General features: G+C 43.1%; 1 protein-coding gene across 1 annotated transcript in view; it reads left to right on the top strand.

Moving 5' to 3' along the window:
* LOC112231140 (short transient receptor potential channel 5-like) overlaps positions 1 to 18475 on the top strand; it is a 46809-nt gene extending 28334 nt beyond the window's left edge. The window contains exons 7-12 of the mRNA XM_042311623.1: positions 258 to 580; positions 1341 to 1536; positions 2852 to 3061; positions 9059 to 9100; positions 14521 to 14610; positions 14809 to 18475. Of these exons, the coding sequence (XP_042167557.1) occupies positions 258 to 580; positions 1341 to 1536; positions 2852 to 3061; positions 9059 to 9100; positions 14521 to 14610; positions 14809 to 15726 (1779 nt within the window). The 3' untranslated portion in view covers positions 15727 to 18475. The remainder of the gene's footprint in view (positions 1 to 257; positions 581 to 1340; positions 1537 to 2851; positions 3062 to 9058; positions 9101 to 14520; positions 14611 to 14808) is intronic.
* Positions 18476 to 18912: the final 437 nt, after the last annotated feature.

Genomic DNA, 18912 nt, shown 5'->3' with positions numbered 1-18912 from the left:
TCTCTCTCTCTCGCTCTCTTGTCTCCATAACAGTACAACAGCTCTCTCTCTCTCTCTCTCTCTCTCTCTCTCTTGTCCCCACAACAGTACAACAGCTCTCTCTCTCTCTCTCTCTCTTGTCTCCACAACAGTACAACAGCTCTCTATCTCTCTCTCTCTCTTGTCTCCACAACAGTACAACAGCTCTCTATCTCTCTCTCTCTCTTGTCTCCACAACAGTACAACAGCTCTCTCTCTCTCTCTTGTCTCCACAACAGTACAACAGCTCTCGGCCGCGGGAGGAGTGGGAGATGTGGCACCCAACGCTGATAGCCGAGGCCCTGTTTGCTATCGCCAACATCTTCAGCTCCCTGCGCCTCATCTCCCTGTTCACAGCCAACTCCCACCTGGGACCTCTGCAGATCTCCCTGGGACGCATGTTGCTGGACATCCTCAAGTTCCTCTTCATCTACTGCCTGGTGCTGCTGGCCTTCGCCAACGGGCTCAACCAGCTGTACTTCTACTACGAGACCAAGGCCTCGGACGAGCCCAACAACTGCAAGGGCATCCGCTGTGAGAAGCAGAACAACGCCTTTTCTACGTGAGTCATCTCATCTGAGACCCTTTGTCCTGGGGAAATGAGAACGGAGAAAGACAGATACTGTGTAATGACAAAAGGAGGGGTTTGGATAAACAGAAAGAAGGGTGTATAGAGGGATGGACGGGACCAGTACATTCTGAGACAAGGGAGGGAGTGAAGAAGTAGAAGGCAGGGTAAAGTAAGGAGGGTAGAGGGAGGAGGGTAGAGGAAGGAGTGTAGAGGAAGGAGCTTGAAATAAATTGAGAGAGGAGGAGAATATGAAGAGATGTAAATAGACAGAAGTGTTTGGGAAGAGGAGCAGGAGGAGGGTGGCAGGTACAAAACAGGGACTTATACTCCAATACCTATTACAATAGAAAAGCCCTTTTGATTTGTCCCGATGTTTCACAGAGAAACTAACAGCATACACATAATCCTCTCCCTCTCCCGTAATGAATAAAATATACTGCAGTGTACTAAATCTCATTTTCTTCCTCCAGCCCCTGAGTCATTCTGGAGAATGAGCCGTTTGTGTCTCTCGCCTCCATCTGTTTTGGGAGGTTTAAAGGTTCATTGAGTTACTGTAATGCAAAATATCAGTTTAGGATTCAAAAGCTTCTGCTGTCTGGCTTTCTAATCCTTGCTCTTGGTTGGCAACGCTGCATTTGCAGCTTACAGGACTATGGTAATCGTTTCTGGCTCATCAAAGTCCAAATAAAGGGTTTTGTAGAAAAACACAAAACTCAAAGAAAGTCTGTCTCTGTATGGTGTTCTTCCCCAGGCTGTTTGAGACGCTGCAGTCCCTGTTCTGGTCCATATTCGGCCTGCTCAACCTGTACGTGACCAATGTGAAGGCACGCCATGAGTTCACAGAGTTTGTGGGAGCCACCATGTTCGGTACCTACAACGTTATCTCCCTGGTGGTGCTGCTCAACATGCTCATCGCCATGATGAATAATTCCTATCAGCTCATCGCTGTGAGTCAGACACACACACACACACACACAGACATACACACACACACACACACACACACACACACGTCTGCTAGCTCCTTTATTATGGGAACTCACATCCCACTGGTTATACTCTGGTTGAAACAGCGTTGTTTACACGTCATCCCAATTAAATTATGTTGAACCAATGTGGAATAGACATTGAATTGACGTCCACGCCCAGTGGGGTGGCCATCTTTTTTTTGTGGAGTTCTTGCTGGTGCTTATGGGTAAAGACTTTGGTATGCAAAAAAAAAACAATAATGATCAGTGCTTCTGCTGCATGCTGAGAGTGTCTTGCAGTTGATCTCCAAGAAGTTATGCAAAGCGTCTCTCACTCTCTGCAGGAATAACAACCGGATGAGTAATTGTCATAAAATATATTGTAGATCATGAAGGTTTTATTGAAGGTGAGTTTTCACCTCAGAGAGTCTGTATTTTTCTGGTGCTGCATCACACAGAGACATTATTATTATCCTTTATTTTCCTCCATGTAACCTTTCTGCCAGAGCTTTATGTAAGATGAGGAGAGAGGCCTTCCGCCCATGTATCACTCTCCCTGGGAGCTGTGGGAAAAAACCTAAGTACACCACACACGCACCACGCACACACACACGCACGCACACACACACACACACACGCGCACGCACGCACGAATGCACACACACACACCACGCACGCACACACACACACACACACACCACGCACACACACACACACACGCACGCACGCACGCACACACACACACACCACGCACACACGCACGCACACACACGCACGCACGAACGCACACACACCACGCACGCACGCACACACACACACACACACACACCACGCAAGCACGCACACACACACACACCACGCACACACGCACACACACACACCACGCACGCACACACACGCACGAACGCACACACACACCACGCACGCACGCACACACACACACCACACACACACCACGCAAGCACGCACACACACACACCACGCACGCACACACACACACACACACACGCACGCACGCACGAACGCACACACACCACGCACACACACACACACACACTTTGATCAACCAACCAAACCCTCACCCCTCCACTCAGACAACAGCTCATTGCCTGAGGCAGATCTATGGAAGGGGAGACAGGATGTAACTACAGGATGAGGAAACAAGTATTTTAGCCCTGCTATTAAGTGGGTTGTCATCACTCTGTGATAATAATGGTGACTGAATAGGATTTAAGAGTTTCAATTCTACTAGTGAATCCTCAACCTCCTTTAATATCTAAATGCCTTTGCACAGGACCATGCGGACATTGAATGGAAGTTTGCCCGCACCAAGCTGTGGATGAGTTATTTCGACGAGGGAGGAACTCTCCCGCCGCCCTTCAACATTGTCCCCAGCCCCAAGTCAGTGTGGTACCTGTGTGTGTGGATGTACAACCGCCTGTGTGGAGGGGACCAGCCCAGCCCTGACGAACTGAGGAAACACGAGAACCTAAAGGAGTTCACGGTAAAACATTTACAAACCTGTCAACATAGTAAACACGTTCATGACATTTCACCAGGCAGTTTCCTTTGGCTGTGTCATATCAGAGAAGGATGTTCATGTTCACTCTCTTTCATGTGATTGGTTTAGTACTCATCATTGTCCTGTTCTTCTATTTCCATATAACATCCAAACAGGATCCTTGCCTGTAAATGTCATGGAGAGCTTTAGAATAGCGTTGGGGCTATCAGTGTTTGGCCCAGCTGGGATGTTACTGACTAAGGGCTGTATATCCTGGTTGTCCAGCTTCCAGCTGAAGTGAGCAGGCACATGTTGCCAAGCAACCCTGCCTCATGCTCCCAATTCCCTGGACGTTTCCCATTCAGCTGAACTTCTCTCCTCTGCTAGCAGCAATTGCCTGTTCTACTGTTCTCATAGTCTACTGTTCTACTGCTCTACTCCACACTCCTGCTAAAACACAGGCACATTGCCTTCAACCAATCAAACACAACAGACACAAACTCAGCCACGCTCAAGGTCCTTAACGATATCATAAACGCCATCGATAAGAGTCATTACTGTGCAGCTGTATTCATCGACCTGGCCAAGTCTTTCGACTCTGTCAATCACCACATTCTTATCAGCAGACTCAACAGCCTTGGTTTCTCAAATGACTGCCTCGCCTGGTTCAACAACTACTTCTCTGATAGAGCTCAGTGTGTCAAATTGGAGGGCCTGTTGTCCGGACCTCTGGCAGTCTCTATGGGGGTGCCACAGGGTTTAATTCTCAGGCCGACTCTCTTCCCTGTAAACATCAATGGTGTCGCTCTTGCTGCTGGTGATTCTCTGATCCACCTCTATGCAGACGACATCATTCTGTATACTTCTGGCCCTTCTTTGGACACTGTGTTAACTAACCTCCAGACGAGCTTCAATGCCATACAACTCTCCTTCCGTGGCCTCCAACTGCTCTTAAACGCAAATAAAACTAAATGCATGCTATTCAACCGATCATTGCCCGCACCTGCCCGCCCATCCAGCATCACTACTCTGGACGGCTCTGACTTAGAATACGTGGATAACTACAAATACCTAGGTGTCTGGATAGACTGTAAACTCTCCTTCCAGACTCACATTAAGCATCTCCAATCCAAAATTAAATCTAGAATCGGCTTCCTATTTCGCAACAAAGCTTCCTTCACTCATGCTGCCAAACATACCCTCGTAAAACTGACCATCCTACGTGATGTCATCTACAGTGCCTTGCGAAAGTATTCGGCCCCCTTGAACTTTGCGACCTTTTGCCACATTTCAGGCTTCAAACATTAAGATATAAAACTGTATTTTTTTGTGAAGAATCAACAACAAGTGGGACACAATCATGAAGTGGAACGACATTTATTGGATATTTCAAACTTTTTTAACAAATCAAAAACTGAAAAATTGGGCGTGCAAAATTATTCAGCCCCTTTACTTTCAGTGCAGCAAACTCTCTCCAGAAGTTCAGTGAGGATCTCTGAATGATCCAATGTTGACCTAAATGACTAATGATGATAAATACACCATCCACCTGTGTGTAATCAAGTCTCCGTATAAATGCACCTGCACTGTGATAGTCTCAGAGGTCCGTTAAAAACGCAGAGAGCATCATGAAGAACAAGGAACACACCAGGCAGGTCCGAGATACTGTTGTGAAGAAGTTTAAAGCCGGATTTGGATACAAAAAGATTTCCCAAGCTTTAAACATCCCAAGGAGCACTGTGCAAGCGATAATATTGAAATGGAAGGAGTATCAGACCACTGCAAATCTACCAAGACCTGGCCGTCCCTCTAAACTTTCAGCTCATACAAGGAGAAGACTGATCAGAGATGCAGCCAAGAGGCCCAAGATCACTGTGGATGAACTGCAGAGATCTACAGCTGAGGTGGGAGACTCTGTCCATAGGACAACAATCAGTCGTATATTGCACAAATCTGGCCTTTATGGAAGAGTGGCAAGAAGAAAGCCATTTCTTAAAGATATCCATAAAAAGTGTTGTTTAAAGTTTGCCACAAGCCACCTGGGAGACACACCAAACATGTGGAAGAAGGTGCTCTGGTCAGATGAAACCAAAATTGAACTTTTTGGCAACAATGCAAAATGTTATGTTTGGCGTAAAAAGCAACACAGCTCATCACCCTGAACCCACCATCCCCACTGTCAAACATGGTGGTGGCAGCATCATGGTTTGGGCCTGCTTTTCTTCAGCAGGGACAGGGAAGATGGTTAAAATTGATGGGAAGATGGATGGAGCCAAATACAGGACCATTCTGGAAGAAAACCTGATGGAGTCTGCAAAAGACCTGAGACTGGGACGGAGATTTGTCTTCCAACAAGACAATGATCCAAAACATAAAGCAAAATCTACAATGGAATGGTTCAAAAATAAACATATCCAGGTGTTAGAATGGCCAAGTCAAAGTCCAGACCTGAATCCAATCGAGAATCTGTGGAAAGAACTGAAAACTGCTGTTCACAAATGCTCTCCATCCAACCTCACTGAGCTCGAGCTGTTTTGCAAGGAGGAATGGGAAAAAATTTCAGTCTCTCGATGTGCAAAACTGATAGAGACATACCCCAAGCGACTTACAGCTGTAATCGCAGCAAAAGGTGGCGCTACAAAGTATTAACTTAAGGGGGCTGAATAATTTTGCACGCCCAATTTTTCAGGTTTTGATTTGTTAAAAAAGTTTGAAATATCCAATAAATGTCGTTCCACTTCCTGATTGTGTCCCACTTGTTGTTGATTCTTCACAAAAAAATACAGTTTTATATCTTTATGTTTGAAGCCTGAAATGTGGCAAAAGGTCGCAAAGTTCAAGGGGGCCGAATACTTTCGCAAGTACTGTATAAAATAGCCTCCAACACACACTACTCACCACTGCGACCTATACGCTCTCGTTGGCTGGCCCTCGCTTCATACTCGTCGCCAAACCCACTGGCTACAGGTTATCTACACGTCTCTGCTAGGTAAAGCCCTGCCTTATCTCAGCTCGCTGGTCACCATAGCAGTACCCACTCGTAGCACGCGCTCCAGCAGGTATATCTCACTGGTCACCCCCAAAGCCAATTCCTCCTTTGGTCGGCTTTCCTTCCAGTTCTCTGCTGCCACTGACTGGAACGAACTGCAAAAATCACTGAAGCTGGAGATTCCCATCTCCCTCACTAGCTTTAAGAACAAGCTGTCAGAGCAGCTCACAGATCACTGCACCTGTTCATAGCCCATCTGTATACAGCCCATCTATCTACATCATCCCCATACTGTATTTATTTATTTTGCTCCTTTTGCACCACAGTATCTCTATTTGCACATCCATCTTTTGCACATCTACCATTCCAGTGTATAATTGCCATATTGTAATTACTTCGCCACCATGGCCTATTTATTGCCTTAACTCCCTTATCTTACCTCATTTGCATTCACTGTATATAGACTTTTTGTTTTATTTTGTTCTACTGTATTATTGACTATCTTTTTTTCATTCCATGTGTAACTCTGTGTTGTTGTATGTGTTGAATTGCTATGCTTTATCTTGGCCAGGTCGCAGTTGCAAATGAGAACTTGTTCTCAACTAGCCTCCCTGGTTAAATAAAGGTGAAAAAGTGAATAAAAAAAGACACATGTATAGGGATATAAGATAATAAGGCATATGCACCCTTTAGATCAGCAGTATGGTTGAAGAGGAGAAAATATAGCGGAAGAAAAGACAGACATGATCCTTGTATGGATGCATCTAACAGGACAGAGGAGGAGGAGCCATGAAATACATGTAAAACTGTGGTGGTCATTTAATTCATTTACTTCTAATTGTTCATGTCTTTTTCATTGCTCTAAAATATATAAATTGTGCAATTTGAGCCCACTCCATATTAATGCAAACCTTTCCTACTGCTGATTATGAAGGCAATGCACAGAGCGTTTTGAAAGTATTCATACCCTTGGACTTTTTCCACATTTTGTTACGTTACAGGCTAATTCTAAAATGGATGAAATTAGCTTTTAGTTTTAGTTCAGGTGCATTCTGTTTCCATTGATCAACCTTGAGATGTTTCTGCAACTTGATTAGAGTCCACCTGTGGTAAATTCAATTGATTGGACATGATTTAGAAAGGCACACACCTGTCTATATAAGGTCCCACAGTTGACAGTGCATGTCAGAGTAAAAACCAAGACATGAGGTCGAAGGAATTGTCCGTAGAGCTTTGAGACAGGATTGTGTCGAGGCACAGATCTGGGGAAGGGTACCAAAAAAATGTCTGCAGCATTGAAGTTCCCCAAGGACACAGTGGCCTCCATCATTCTTAAATAGAAGAAGTTTGGAACCACTAAGACTCTTCCTAGAGCTGGCCGCCCGGCCAAACTGAGCAATCGGGGGAGAAGGGCCTTGGTCAGGGAGGTGACCAAGAACCCAATGGTCACTCTGACAGAGCTCCAGAGTTCCTCTGTGGAGATGGGAGAACCTTCCAGAAGGACAACCATGTCTGCAGCACTCCACCAATCAGGCCTTTATGGAAGCCACTTTATGGAAGCCACATGTATCAAGGCACAAGGCGAGACCCACATGCAGACACAGGAGGCAGGTGGTTAGACTCTTACAATGTTTAATAATCCAAAGGGGTAGACAAGAGAATGGTCGTGGACAGGCAAAAGGTCAAAATCAGATCAGAGTCCAGGAGGTACAGAGTGGCAGACAAGCTCGTGGTCAAGGCAGGCAGAATGGTCAGGCAGGCAGGTAGAGAGTCCAGAAACAGGCAAGGGTCAAAACCGGTAGGACTAGAAAAAGGAGAATAGCCAAAGGAGTATTGGAAAAACACGCGGGTTGACTTGACTAACCAAACAAGATGAACTGGCACAGAGAGACAGGAAACACAGGGATAAATACACTGGGAAAAATAAGCAACACCTGGAGGGGGTGGAGACAATCACAAGGACAGGTGAAACAGATCAGGGCGTGACAACATGACAGCACGTTTGTAGTTTGCCAAAAGGCACCTAAAGACTCTCAGACCATGAGGAACAAGATTCTCTGGTCTGATGAAACCAAGATTGAACTCTTTGGCCTGAATGCCAAGTGTCACGTCTGGAGGAAACCTGGCACCATCCCTACTGTGAAGCATGGTGGTGGCCGCATCATGCTGTTGGGATGTTTTTCAGCGGCAGGGACTGGGAGACTAGTCAGGATCGAGGGAAGGATGAACGGAGCAATGTACAGAGAGATCCTTGACGAAACCTGCTCCAGAGTGGTCAGGACCTCAGACTGGGGCAAAGGATCACCTTCCAACAGGACAACAACCCTAAGCACATAGCCAAGACAACGCAGGAGTGACTTTGAGACAAGTCTCTGAATGTCCTTGAGTGGCCCTGCCAGAGCCCGGACTTGAATCCGATCGAACATCTCTGGAGAGACTTGAAAATAGCTGTGCAGCGACGCTCCCCATCCAACCTGACAGAGCTTGAGAGGATCTGCAGAGAAGAATGGGAGAAGCCCCCAAATACAGATGTGCCAAGCTTGTAGCGTCATACCAAAGAGGACTCAAAGCTGTAATCACGGTCAAATGTGCTTCAACAAAGTATTGAGTAAAGGGTCTGAATACTTATGTAAATGTGATATTTGTTTTTTATTTTAAATACATTTGCAGTAATGTCTAAAAACCTGTTTTTGCTTTGTCGTTATGGGGTATTGTGTGTCGATTGATGAGGGGGAAAACACTAATAATCCATTTTAGAATAAGCCTGTAATGTAACAAAATGTGGAAAAAGTCAAGGGGTCTGAATACTTTCCTAATGCTCTGTATGTATATAAATTCCTTAGGTCTTTAAACACGGTTCAGAACATGTTTATTTAAGTCACTCTCCCAGTACAACTGTAAAATGCAGAGACCTGTAAAGTGATACTGATATAGCTGTGCTGTTGATAGAAATTCTGCATAACAACAAGTCATCAAGTCATTCGATTCTTCTGCTTTTCATGTGGTTCTAGGAGCGTCATGCTGACAACCTGATTCAGAACCAGCACTATCAGGTAACCGTCTGCTATCATAACAACCACGGACAAGAGCTTTTACACCTGCATTGCTTGCTGTTTGGGTTTTAGGCTGGGTTTCTGTACAGCACTTTGAGACATCAGCTGATGTAAGAAGGGCTTTATAAATACATTTGATTTGATTTGTTTACACATCTCTCACAAACACCTCTTATTGAGCCAGATCCCTGACATTAATATACTGTACCAAACATTTGTGCTGCACATGTTTATTAGAATATATTACACTGTTGACCATGCAGCAGAGTGGGATACATTATATATTATACTGTTGACCATGCAGCAGAGTGGGATACATTATATATTATACTGTTGACCATGCAGCAGAGTGGGAGACATTATATATTACACTGTTGACCATGCAGCAGAGTGGGATTTATATATTACACTGTTGACCATGCAGCAGAGTGGGAGTTGACCATGCAGCAGAGTGGGAGACATTATATATTACACTGTTGACCATATATTATATATTATACTGTTGCATGCAGTGGGAGACATTATATATTATACTGTTGACCATGCAGCAGAGTGGGAGACATTATATATTATACTGTTGACCATGCAGCAGAGTGGGAGACATTATATATTATACTGTTGACCATGCAGCAGAGTGGGATACATTATATATTATACTGTTGACCATGCAGCAGAGTGGGATGGGAGACATACATATATATTATACTGTTGACCATGCAGCAGAGTGGGAGACATTATATATTATACTGTTGACCATGCAGCAGAGTGGGAGACATTATATATTATACTGTTGACCATGCAGCAGAGTGGGAGACATTATATATTATACTGTTGACCATGCAGCAGAGTGGGAGAGACATTATATATTATACTGTTGACCATGCAGCAGAGTGGGAGAGACATTATATATTATACTGTTGACCATGCAGCAGAGTGGGAGACATTATATATTATACTGTTGACCATGCAGCAGAGTGGGAGACATTATATATTATACTGTTGACCATGCAGCAGAGTGGGAGACATTATATATTATACTGTTGACCATGCAGCAGAGTGGGAGACATTATGCAGCAGATATTACACTGTTGACCATGCAGCAGAGTGGGAGACATTATATATTACACTGTTGACCATGCAGCAGAGTGGGAGACATTATATATTACACTGTTGACCATGCAGCAGAGTGGGAGACATTATATATTACACTGTTGACCATGCAGCAGAGTGGGAGACATTATATATTACACTGTTGACCATGCAGCAGAGTGGGAGACATTATATATTATACTGTTGACCATGCAGCAGAGTGGGAGACATTATATATTATACTGTTGACCATGCAGCAGAGTAGGAGACATTATATATTATACTGTTGACCATGCAGCAGAGTAGGAGACATTATATATTATACTGTTGACCATGCAGCAGAGTAGGGAGACATTATATATTATACTGTTGACCATGCAGCAGAGTGGGAGACATTATATATTATACTGTTGACCATGCATGCAGAGTAGGGAGACATTATATATTACACTGTTGACCATGCAGCAGAGTGGGAGACATTATATATTATGCAGCAGAGTGGGAGACATTATATATTATACTGTTGACCATGCAGCAGAGTAGGAGACATTATATATTACACTGTTGACCATGCAGCAGAGTGGGAGACATTATATATTACACTGTTGACCATGCAGCAGAGTGGGAGACATTATATATTATACTGTTGACCATGCAGCAGAGTGGGATACATTATATATTACACTGTTGACCATGCAGCAGAGTGGGAGACATTATATATTATACTGTTGACCATGCAGCAGAGTGGGAGACATTATATATTATACTGTTGACCATGCAGCAGAGTAGGAGACATTATATATTACACTGTTGACCATGCAGCAGAGTGGGAGACATTATATATTATACTGTTGACCATGCAGCAGAGTAGGAGACATTATATATTACACTGTTGACCATGCAGCAGAGTGGGAGACATTATATATTACACTGTTGACCATGCAGCAGAGTGGGAGACATTATATATTATACTGTTGACCATGCAGCAGAGTGGGATACATTATATATTACACTGTTGACCATGCAGCAGAGTGGGAGACATTATATATTATACTGTTGACCATGCAGCAGAGTGGGAGACATTATATATTACACTGTTGACCATGCAGCAGAGTGGGAGACATTATATATTACACTGTTGACCATGCAGCAGAGTGGGATACATTATATATTATACTGTTGACCATGCAGCAGAGTGGGATACATTATATATTACACTGTTGACCATGCAGCAGAGTGGGAGACATTATATATTATACTGTTGACCATGCAGCAGAGTGGGATACATTATATATTACACTGTTGACCATGCAGCAGAGTGGGATACATTATATATTACACTGTTGACCATGCAGCAGAGTGGGAGACATTATATATTATACTGTTGACCATGCAGCAGAGTGGGATACATTATATATTACACTGTTGACCATGCAGCAGAGTGGGAGACATTATATATTACACTGTTGACCATGCAGCAGAGTGGGAGACATTATATATTACACTGTTGACCATGCAGCAGAGTGGGAGACATTATATATTACACTGTTGACCATGCAGCAGAGTGGGAGACATTATATATTATACTGTTGACCATGCAGCAGAGTGGGAGACATTATATATTACACTGTTGACCATGCAGCAGAGTGGGAGACATTATATATTATACTGTTGACCATGCAGCAGAGTGGGATACATTATATATTATACTGTTGACCATGCAGCAGAGTGGGATACATTATATATTACACTGTTGACCATGCAGCAGAGTGGGAGACATTATATATTATACTGTTGACCATGCAGCAGAGTGGGAGACATTATATATTATACTGTTGACCATGCAGCAGAGTGGGAGACATTATATATTACACTGTTGACCATGCAGCAGAGTGGGAGACATTATATATTACACTGTTGACCATGCAGCAGAGTGGGATACATTATATATTACACTGTTGACCATGCAGCAGAGTGGGAGACATTATATATTACACTGTTGACCATGCAGCAGAGTGGGATACATTATATATTACACTGTTGACCATGCAGCAGAGTGGGAGACATTATATATTACACTGTTGACCATGCAGCAGAGTGGGAGACATTATACAGTGGGGCAAAAAAGTATTTAGTCAGCCACCAATTTATTTTTTATTTTACCTTTATTTAACTAGGCAAGTCAGTTAAGAACAAATTCTTATTTTCAATGACGGCCTAGGAACAGTAGGTTAACTGCCTGTTCAGGGGCAGAACGACAGATTTGTACCTTGTCAGCTCAGGGATTTGAACTTGCAACCTTTCGGTTACTTGTCCAACACTCTAACCACTAGGCTACCCTGCCGCCCCATATATGACACTGTTGATCATGTAGCAGAATAGGATAGAATATATGACACTGTTGACCATGTAGCAGAATAGGATAGAATATATGACACTGTTGACCATGTAGCAGAATGGGATAGAATATATGACACTGTTGACCATGCAGCAGAATGGGATAGAATATATGACACTGTTGACCATGCAGCAGAATGGGATACATTATATATTACACTGTTGACCATGCAGCAGAATGGGATAGATTATATATGACACTGTTGACCATGTAGCAGAATGGGATAGAATATATGACACTGTTGACCATGCAGCAGAATGGGATAGAATATATGACACTGTTGACCATGTAGCAGAATGGGATAGAATATATGACACTGTTGACCATGCAGCAGAATGGGATACATTATATATTACACTGTTGACCATGCAGCAGAGTGGGATGGGATTTAGAATATATGACACTGTTGACCATGCAGCAGAATGGGATAGAATATATGACACTGTTGACCATGTAGCAGAATGGGATAGAATATATGACACTGTTGACCATGTAGCAGAATGGGATAGAATATATGACACTGTTGACCATGTAGCAGAATGGGATAGAATATATGACACTGTTGACCATGTAGCAGAATGGGATAGAATATATGACACTGTTGATCATGTAGCAGAATAGGATAGAATATATGACACTGTTGACCATGTAGCAGAATGGGATAGAATATATGACACTGTTGACCATGTAGCAGAATGGGATAGAATATATGACACTGTTGACCATGTAGCAGAATGGGATAGAATATATGACACTGTTGACCATGCAGCAGAGTAGGACAGAATATTTGACACGGTTGACCGTGCAGCAGGGTAGGACAGAATATATTATCCCCCCCTGCACTTATCAGTCCGTCCTCGCCTCAGTAATTGCAATTAGCCCCACCTTTGGCGTCCCTCCTCCCCTTCCCTTCCCTTCCCTTCCCCCAGCAAGGCCCTGTGCTGCTGGGGCTCCCCTGCTGCCTTCTAACACCAAGCAGACTAAACCAGACTTAAATGCTTTGACTGGAGGCTGCGCTGTCCAATGAACGCGCTTTATCAAGGAATACAGCTGCCGCTCCAAATGAATGAGATTGGGCAATAAGGCAGAGCCTATCAGAGAAAGGGGTGCTCTGAGGCAGCCTTTTGTGCATGTGTTGAGTTGAGGGTTATGTGTGTTTCTTACCCTTCCATAGTGTAGATTGTTAGATTAAATATACAAGCACCTCCACAAAAAAATGTAATGGATTTGTTTATTTGCAAAATAATCCATCTGTAAAAGAGTCCGGTTTGATTGGTAATTTGTCTCCTGAACATGCAAATGAATGCAAAGTTATGCCCGTCCAGATTTTCACCTCAAGCTAATAACAATGTCTGAATATGCCTAAACAGTGTTTCCTTGTTAAACCCAGAATGCAAATGTATGCATGTAAGGAAGGAAGAGCCCCTTTACCCTCATCTCTTGTCCTCCTTAGGGACAAGTCTAGAAAAATAGCCTACAAGATGCTAATTTGTTAAATATGCCCATAACTTCATCATATAATGTAGTAGTAGGGTATGTAATGTGACTGTCTCTATTTATTTTTAACTAGGCAAGTCAGAACAAATTCTTATTTTCAATGATGGCCAGTGGGTTAACTGGTCTAGGAACAGTGGGTTACCAGTGGGTTAACTGGTCTAGGAACAGTGGGTTAACTGGTCTAGGAACAGTGGGTTAACAGTGGGTTAACAGTGGGTTAACAGTGGGTTAACAGTGGGTTAACAGTGGGTTAACAGTGGGTTAACAGTGGGTTAACAGTGGGTTAACAGTGGGTTAACAGTGGGTTAACAGTGGGTTAACAGTGTTAACTGCGTGTTCAGGGGTACCTTGTCAGCTCGGGGGTTTGAACTTGCAACCTTCCGGTTACTAGTCCAACACTCTAACCACTAGGCTACCCTGCCGCCCCTATGTGCAGGAGGTGATCAGGAACCTGGTAAAGAGGCATGTAGCAGCCATGATCCGCAGTGCTAAGACAGACGAGGGACTGACTGAGGAGAATTTTAAGGTGGGTTTCTCAGAAGTTTCCTATTTAAACATTCATCCACAAAATGTGCCTTTATACCATAGTCATAGAACAATATCTAACCTCATTGTGGATCTCTATATCCTCTCTATCCCCATCTTAACTGTTCTGTCCATCCTCTCTATCCCCCTCTTAACTGATCTGTCCATCCTCTATATCCCCCTCTTAACTGATCTGTAGGAGCTGAAGCAGGACATCTCCAGTTTCCGCTATGAGGTGTTGGATCTGCTGGGGAACAGGAAGCCCCCGCGGAGAACCTATTCATCCAGCAGTGAGGCCACTCAGCAGGACGAGGCCAACAATGAGGGGGAGGGAGGGGCCGGACAGGGTCAGTCTAGGCACCAAGGGGCCAAGGGGGTGTCCTTCAGCATGTCAACCGCTGAGAGGAAGAGCAAGGACTCTGGGTTCAGTGTCTCTGCCCTCTTTAAGTCCATGTCAGGGGTGGAGGGGCCAGTGGACAACAAACCAAAGTGCAACGGGCTGCGGTTCTCCTCCTCCTCCCCTTCATTTGCTGTGTTCAGCCGCACTGGCGGCCAGCTGCAGCGCTTCTCCAAGTCCAAGAGAGACTCCATCAGGCGGCTGGGTCTGCTCTTCTCCCGCATGAACGGACACGTCCCAGAGCACAGGGCCCCTCCTCCCTGCATGCACCAGCCCACCTACAGCATCTCAGATGGCCTACTTCATCAGCCCACAACCTGGCCGGACGTCCATATCGCCCCCGATCCCCAGGTTACATGCAGCCAGTTTCACCTGGACCGGCTGGGGGTGAACCTGAAAGAGCTACCCCAGGCCCAAGCCCCTACCCAGGCCCCACCCCAGGGTTCACCCCAGCAGGCTAACGGGAGTGACAGCCTGCTCCTACGGCCCCCGAGCCTCTCTCTGCCGCCCCCGGGTCACTCCCTACCGCCCCCGGGCCTCTCCCTGCCATCCCTGCACTGTGCTTCTGGCATCAGGGACTCCAGCATCAGGGCCTCCAGCTCCCAGGCTGTCCTCCTGGGCTCTAGTGAGGACATGTATGAGTCCTGGATAGGACCATGTGATGAGCTGGACTCTTCAGAGTGGTGGGCTGAGCAGGACTCCATCACCACACAGCTTTAGAGACACCCGCCACCCACAGAATAATGTAGGACAGCAAACTACAATAGGTTCAGGTCACACTGCTGAGGACAGAGAAAAAAAGTGTCTGACACAAGTATTCAAAACCCAGGACTAATTTTCTCAAAGATATCATAGGAAGATTCTAAACATATAATAAAAAATAAAAAAAGTGTTATTTATTGCAATATAACTACGTTTGCATACTGCCACCTACCTGTGATGCTTAGATCTTTGTTTGCGGATTGTAAGTTCACTATCCTCTCTCAACACGTGTTCTCATACAGTTTCGGCCCAGTTAATTCTATTTACCTTTCAACTTATCACTGAGATAAGGGGGTCATATACACAGGTCAGCTATTACCATTGTCCAAACTTCTACTCTCTTACAAATATGTTTAATCTCTTGTTGCAAGTTTTTCTGTTGTCTTTTACCAGACTGTTTTGCCAGGTAGTGTGCCACATACAAATGCCACATGTCCTCTATACAGTAGTGTGTTCCTAAACATGGATGGTTAATATCATGGTGGAATATGTTTATTTCAGGTTACATATTTTCAACTTGTTTTTGGACAATTAACTAAGAATACTGTCCTCTGTTTTTCCATGAAAGTTTTCTTTTTCTAGTTTCTTGGAAATAAGCCACTACCCATTTTTGGCTATTGAGACAGGAAATGCATGATATTAGTAGGGGTAGGTTTATTTATCCCTCGTTTTAATGTGTTTATTTATAGTCTCATTTACTTTGGACAAGATGGTTATGAATTATAATACTCAAGATCAATTTGGCAGAGGACCCCTACGCAAACAATGTTTCATAGTTGTTGAAAACAAGCTTGTATACCAATACACATTTTTTATTTGATCATTAGATTAAGCGTTATCTATTCAAATATATTAAACCATATTTGACTGATTCTTCAGAAAACTAGGATTCCAAGACTGGGATATGAGATATTGAGATATGAGATATGATAGGCTGTATAGTGGTCAAATAAAACTGGACTGAACTGTCCAAAATGTTGAAATAGCTATACTTTGGGCTATTAGTGACAACTCAATGCATTCGCTAGTTGCAGTATTCAGGACTCACCTTAGATAATGTGCCATCCCATCAATTCAAAATGAACAGTTTAGTAATTGCATTTGATCTTTTGACCAATCAGATCAGCTATTTTGCCCATAATTGGGAATGATCAGAATTTGGCTGCCTGTGTAAACACAGCCAAGCTCAGTGAACAAAACTGCCTGAGTACCAGTGAGCTAGCACTCTTCATGGTGCTGATTATGACAGGAAGGGTAGCAGCAACATCGGTCGTGTGCTGTCCAGGGTCCTGGCCCTCAGATACCATCATCGTACCAAATGACTTCTCTAAAGCAGGGCTCTCCAACCCTGTTTATGGCGCACCTGATTCTAATAAGAAGCTGGTAGATAAGCTTAACCAGGTTAGTTCAAAGATTCTTGAAAGTTGGGGACAATCCTTGTCCAGCAGGGAAACTTTATTTTATATAGGTGAATTTGATAAAGGAATTTTTTGTTGTTGTAATTTGTAAAAATATTTTTAGTATAGTTAATTTCCCTGTCAGGCTCTGTGCCAGGAAATGCCGCAGTCCTATAGGATCAAAATGTCTAACTCCCCCCAAAAGTGTTGAAAATGTTGTTTCTTGCAATAGCCCTCTGATTAAGGAATATTTTTCTCAAAACTGTGACTCCTAAAAAACTCAAAATGAATCAGAAATGAGCAGGGTTAGCTATACCATCTCCTGATTACAGGTATTGCAACAAGACAAGGTAACCCATACAAATTAAATGGAAGTATGGAGGTAGTTGCCATTTATGAAAGTGTTATTCAATTCTATGAGCTATAGTAGTAAAGGCTAAATTCAATATTTTATAAAATAGGTTTATGATCCATGGTATGACCATCTTAAAACAATTACATATGTTAGCTTAGTAGAAGCCTCAAAGGATGAGACAAGCCAACTTTCAAAACAAGTCCTTTTTGGCTAGCCACAGCAGTAAACTAGCAAGCTAGGCATCTGTTTAGCGTTGTAGTACATTCACTAATTTGTTTGTAAACAATTAACAAGCTAGTTAGCTACCACGTCATGTTCTTGTCAACCAGTCAGAATAGCTAGCAAGTAACAAGATATGTCAAAAGTCTAAAAACCACTTCAGGGCAAATAAATCAGATTTGACCGTCGCATGCCCAGGAATCAGATTTATGACTTCAAACCACCTATGCTGAAATGTGGCTTGAAATGTCTGATTCCATGTGGCTTTTGGCTGTTCAGACTTCAGGAAAAACAGATTCAAATCTGATATGCCCCCCAAAAAATGTGGCTTTAGATAACTCAGTCTATGGTTCAAATATGTTCATTTTAATTAGGTTTTAGAATCATAAAGCAACTTAGGAGAAACTATATTGCTACTGTGTATACCGCTTGAATAAAAGTAGAAAATATGCAATTTGTCAAATCTGTAAAACAAACTCCGTCAGAGTGCTGAAAGATCTAATAGAATGTTTGTTTTTAATTGGGGATTTAAATGAATACTTTTCCATATTTTACAAATGTTTTATTTTATTGATCTTGGAGGCAAAAATATGTCTGTTTTGAGTAGCTGTTGTCAACTCAGTCAGTAGCTTGTCACCAGTCACTAATGGCTAACCCCCTTAAGATACATTTGTCAATACTTGAATCACTGTTCTGCAACACATGCTTAAACTATTAAAATATTTGTTGTGCTACACCTAATACCATTTTCTTGATAAATATTGTTTTAGGTTCTGAATCTAGAAAAACATGCTGAAATGCAAAATTAGCCCTGACACAGTGAGTGCTATAAAAGCAAACAAAAAGTTCAGATTTATTAGATATTTGAATAATTTAAAGGTTTAAATGGAACAATCATAGCCTTAACACTTGTTGGACAATACGTAAACATGAAATTCCTCTAGTATCTGAGTTTACATCATAGAACTTGCAGCTAAACAAGCCCAAATATCTTAATGACTAATACATATTACTTCATAATCTTTTTTAATTTATTTAAATTTTACCTTTATTTAACTAGGCAAGTCAGTTAAGAACAAATTCTTATTTTCAATGACGGCCTAGGAACAGTGGGTTAACTGCCTGTTCAGGGGCAGAACGACAGATTTGTACCTTGTCAGCTCAGGGTTTTGA

This window comes from Oncorhynchus tshawytscha, linkage group LG33 (genome assembly GCF_018296145.1).
Source record: "Oncorhynchus tshawytscha isolate Ot180627B linkage group LG33, Otsh_v2.0, whole genome shotgun sequence".
Lineage (NCBI taxonomy): Eukaryota > Metazoa > Chordata > Actinopteri > Salmoniformes > Salmonidae > Oncorhynchus > Oncorhynchus tshawytscha.
The sequence above is the reverse complement of the archived record's forward strand: the minus strand, read 5'-3'. Positions and strand labels throughout refer to the sequence as shown.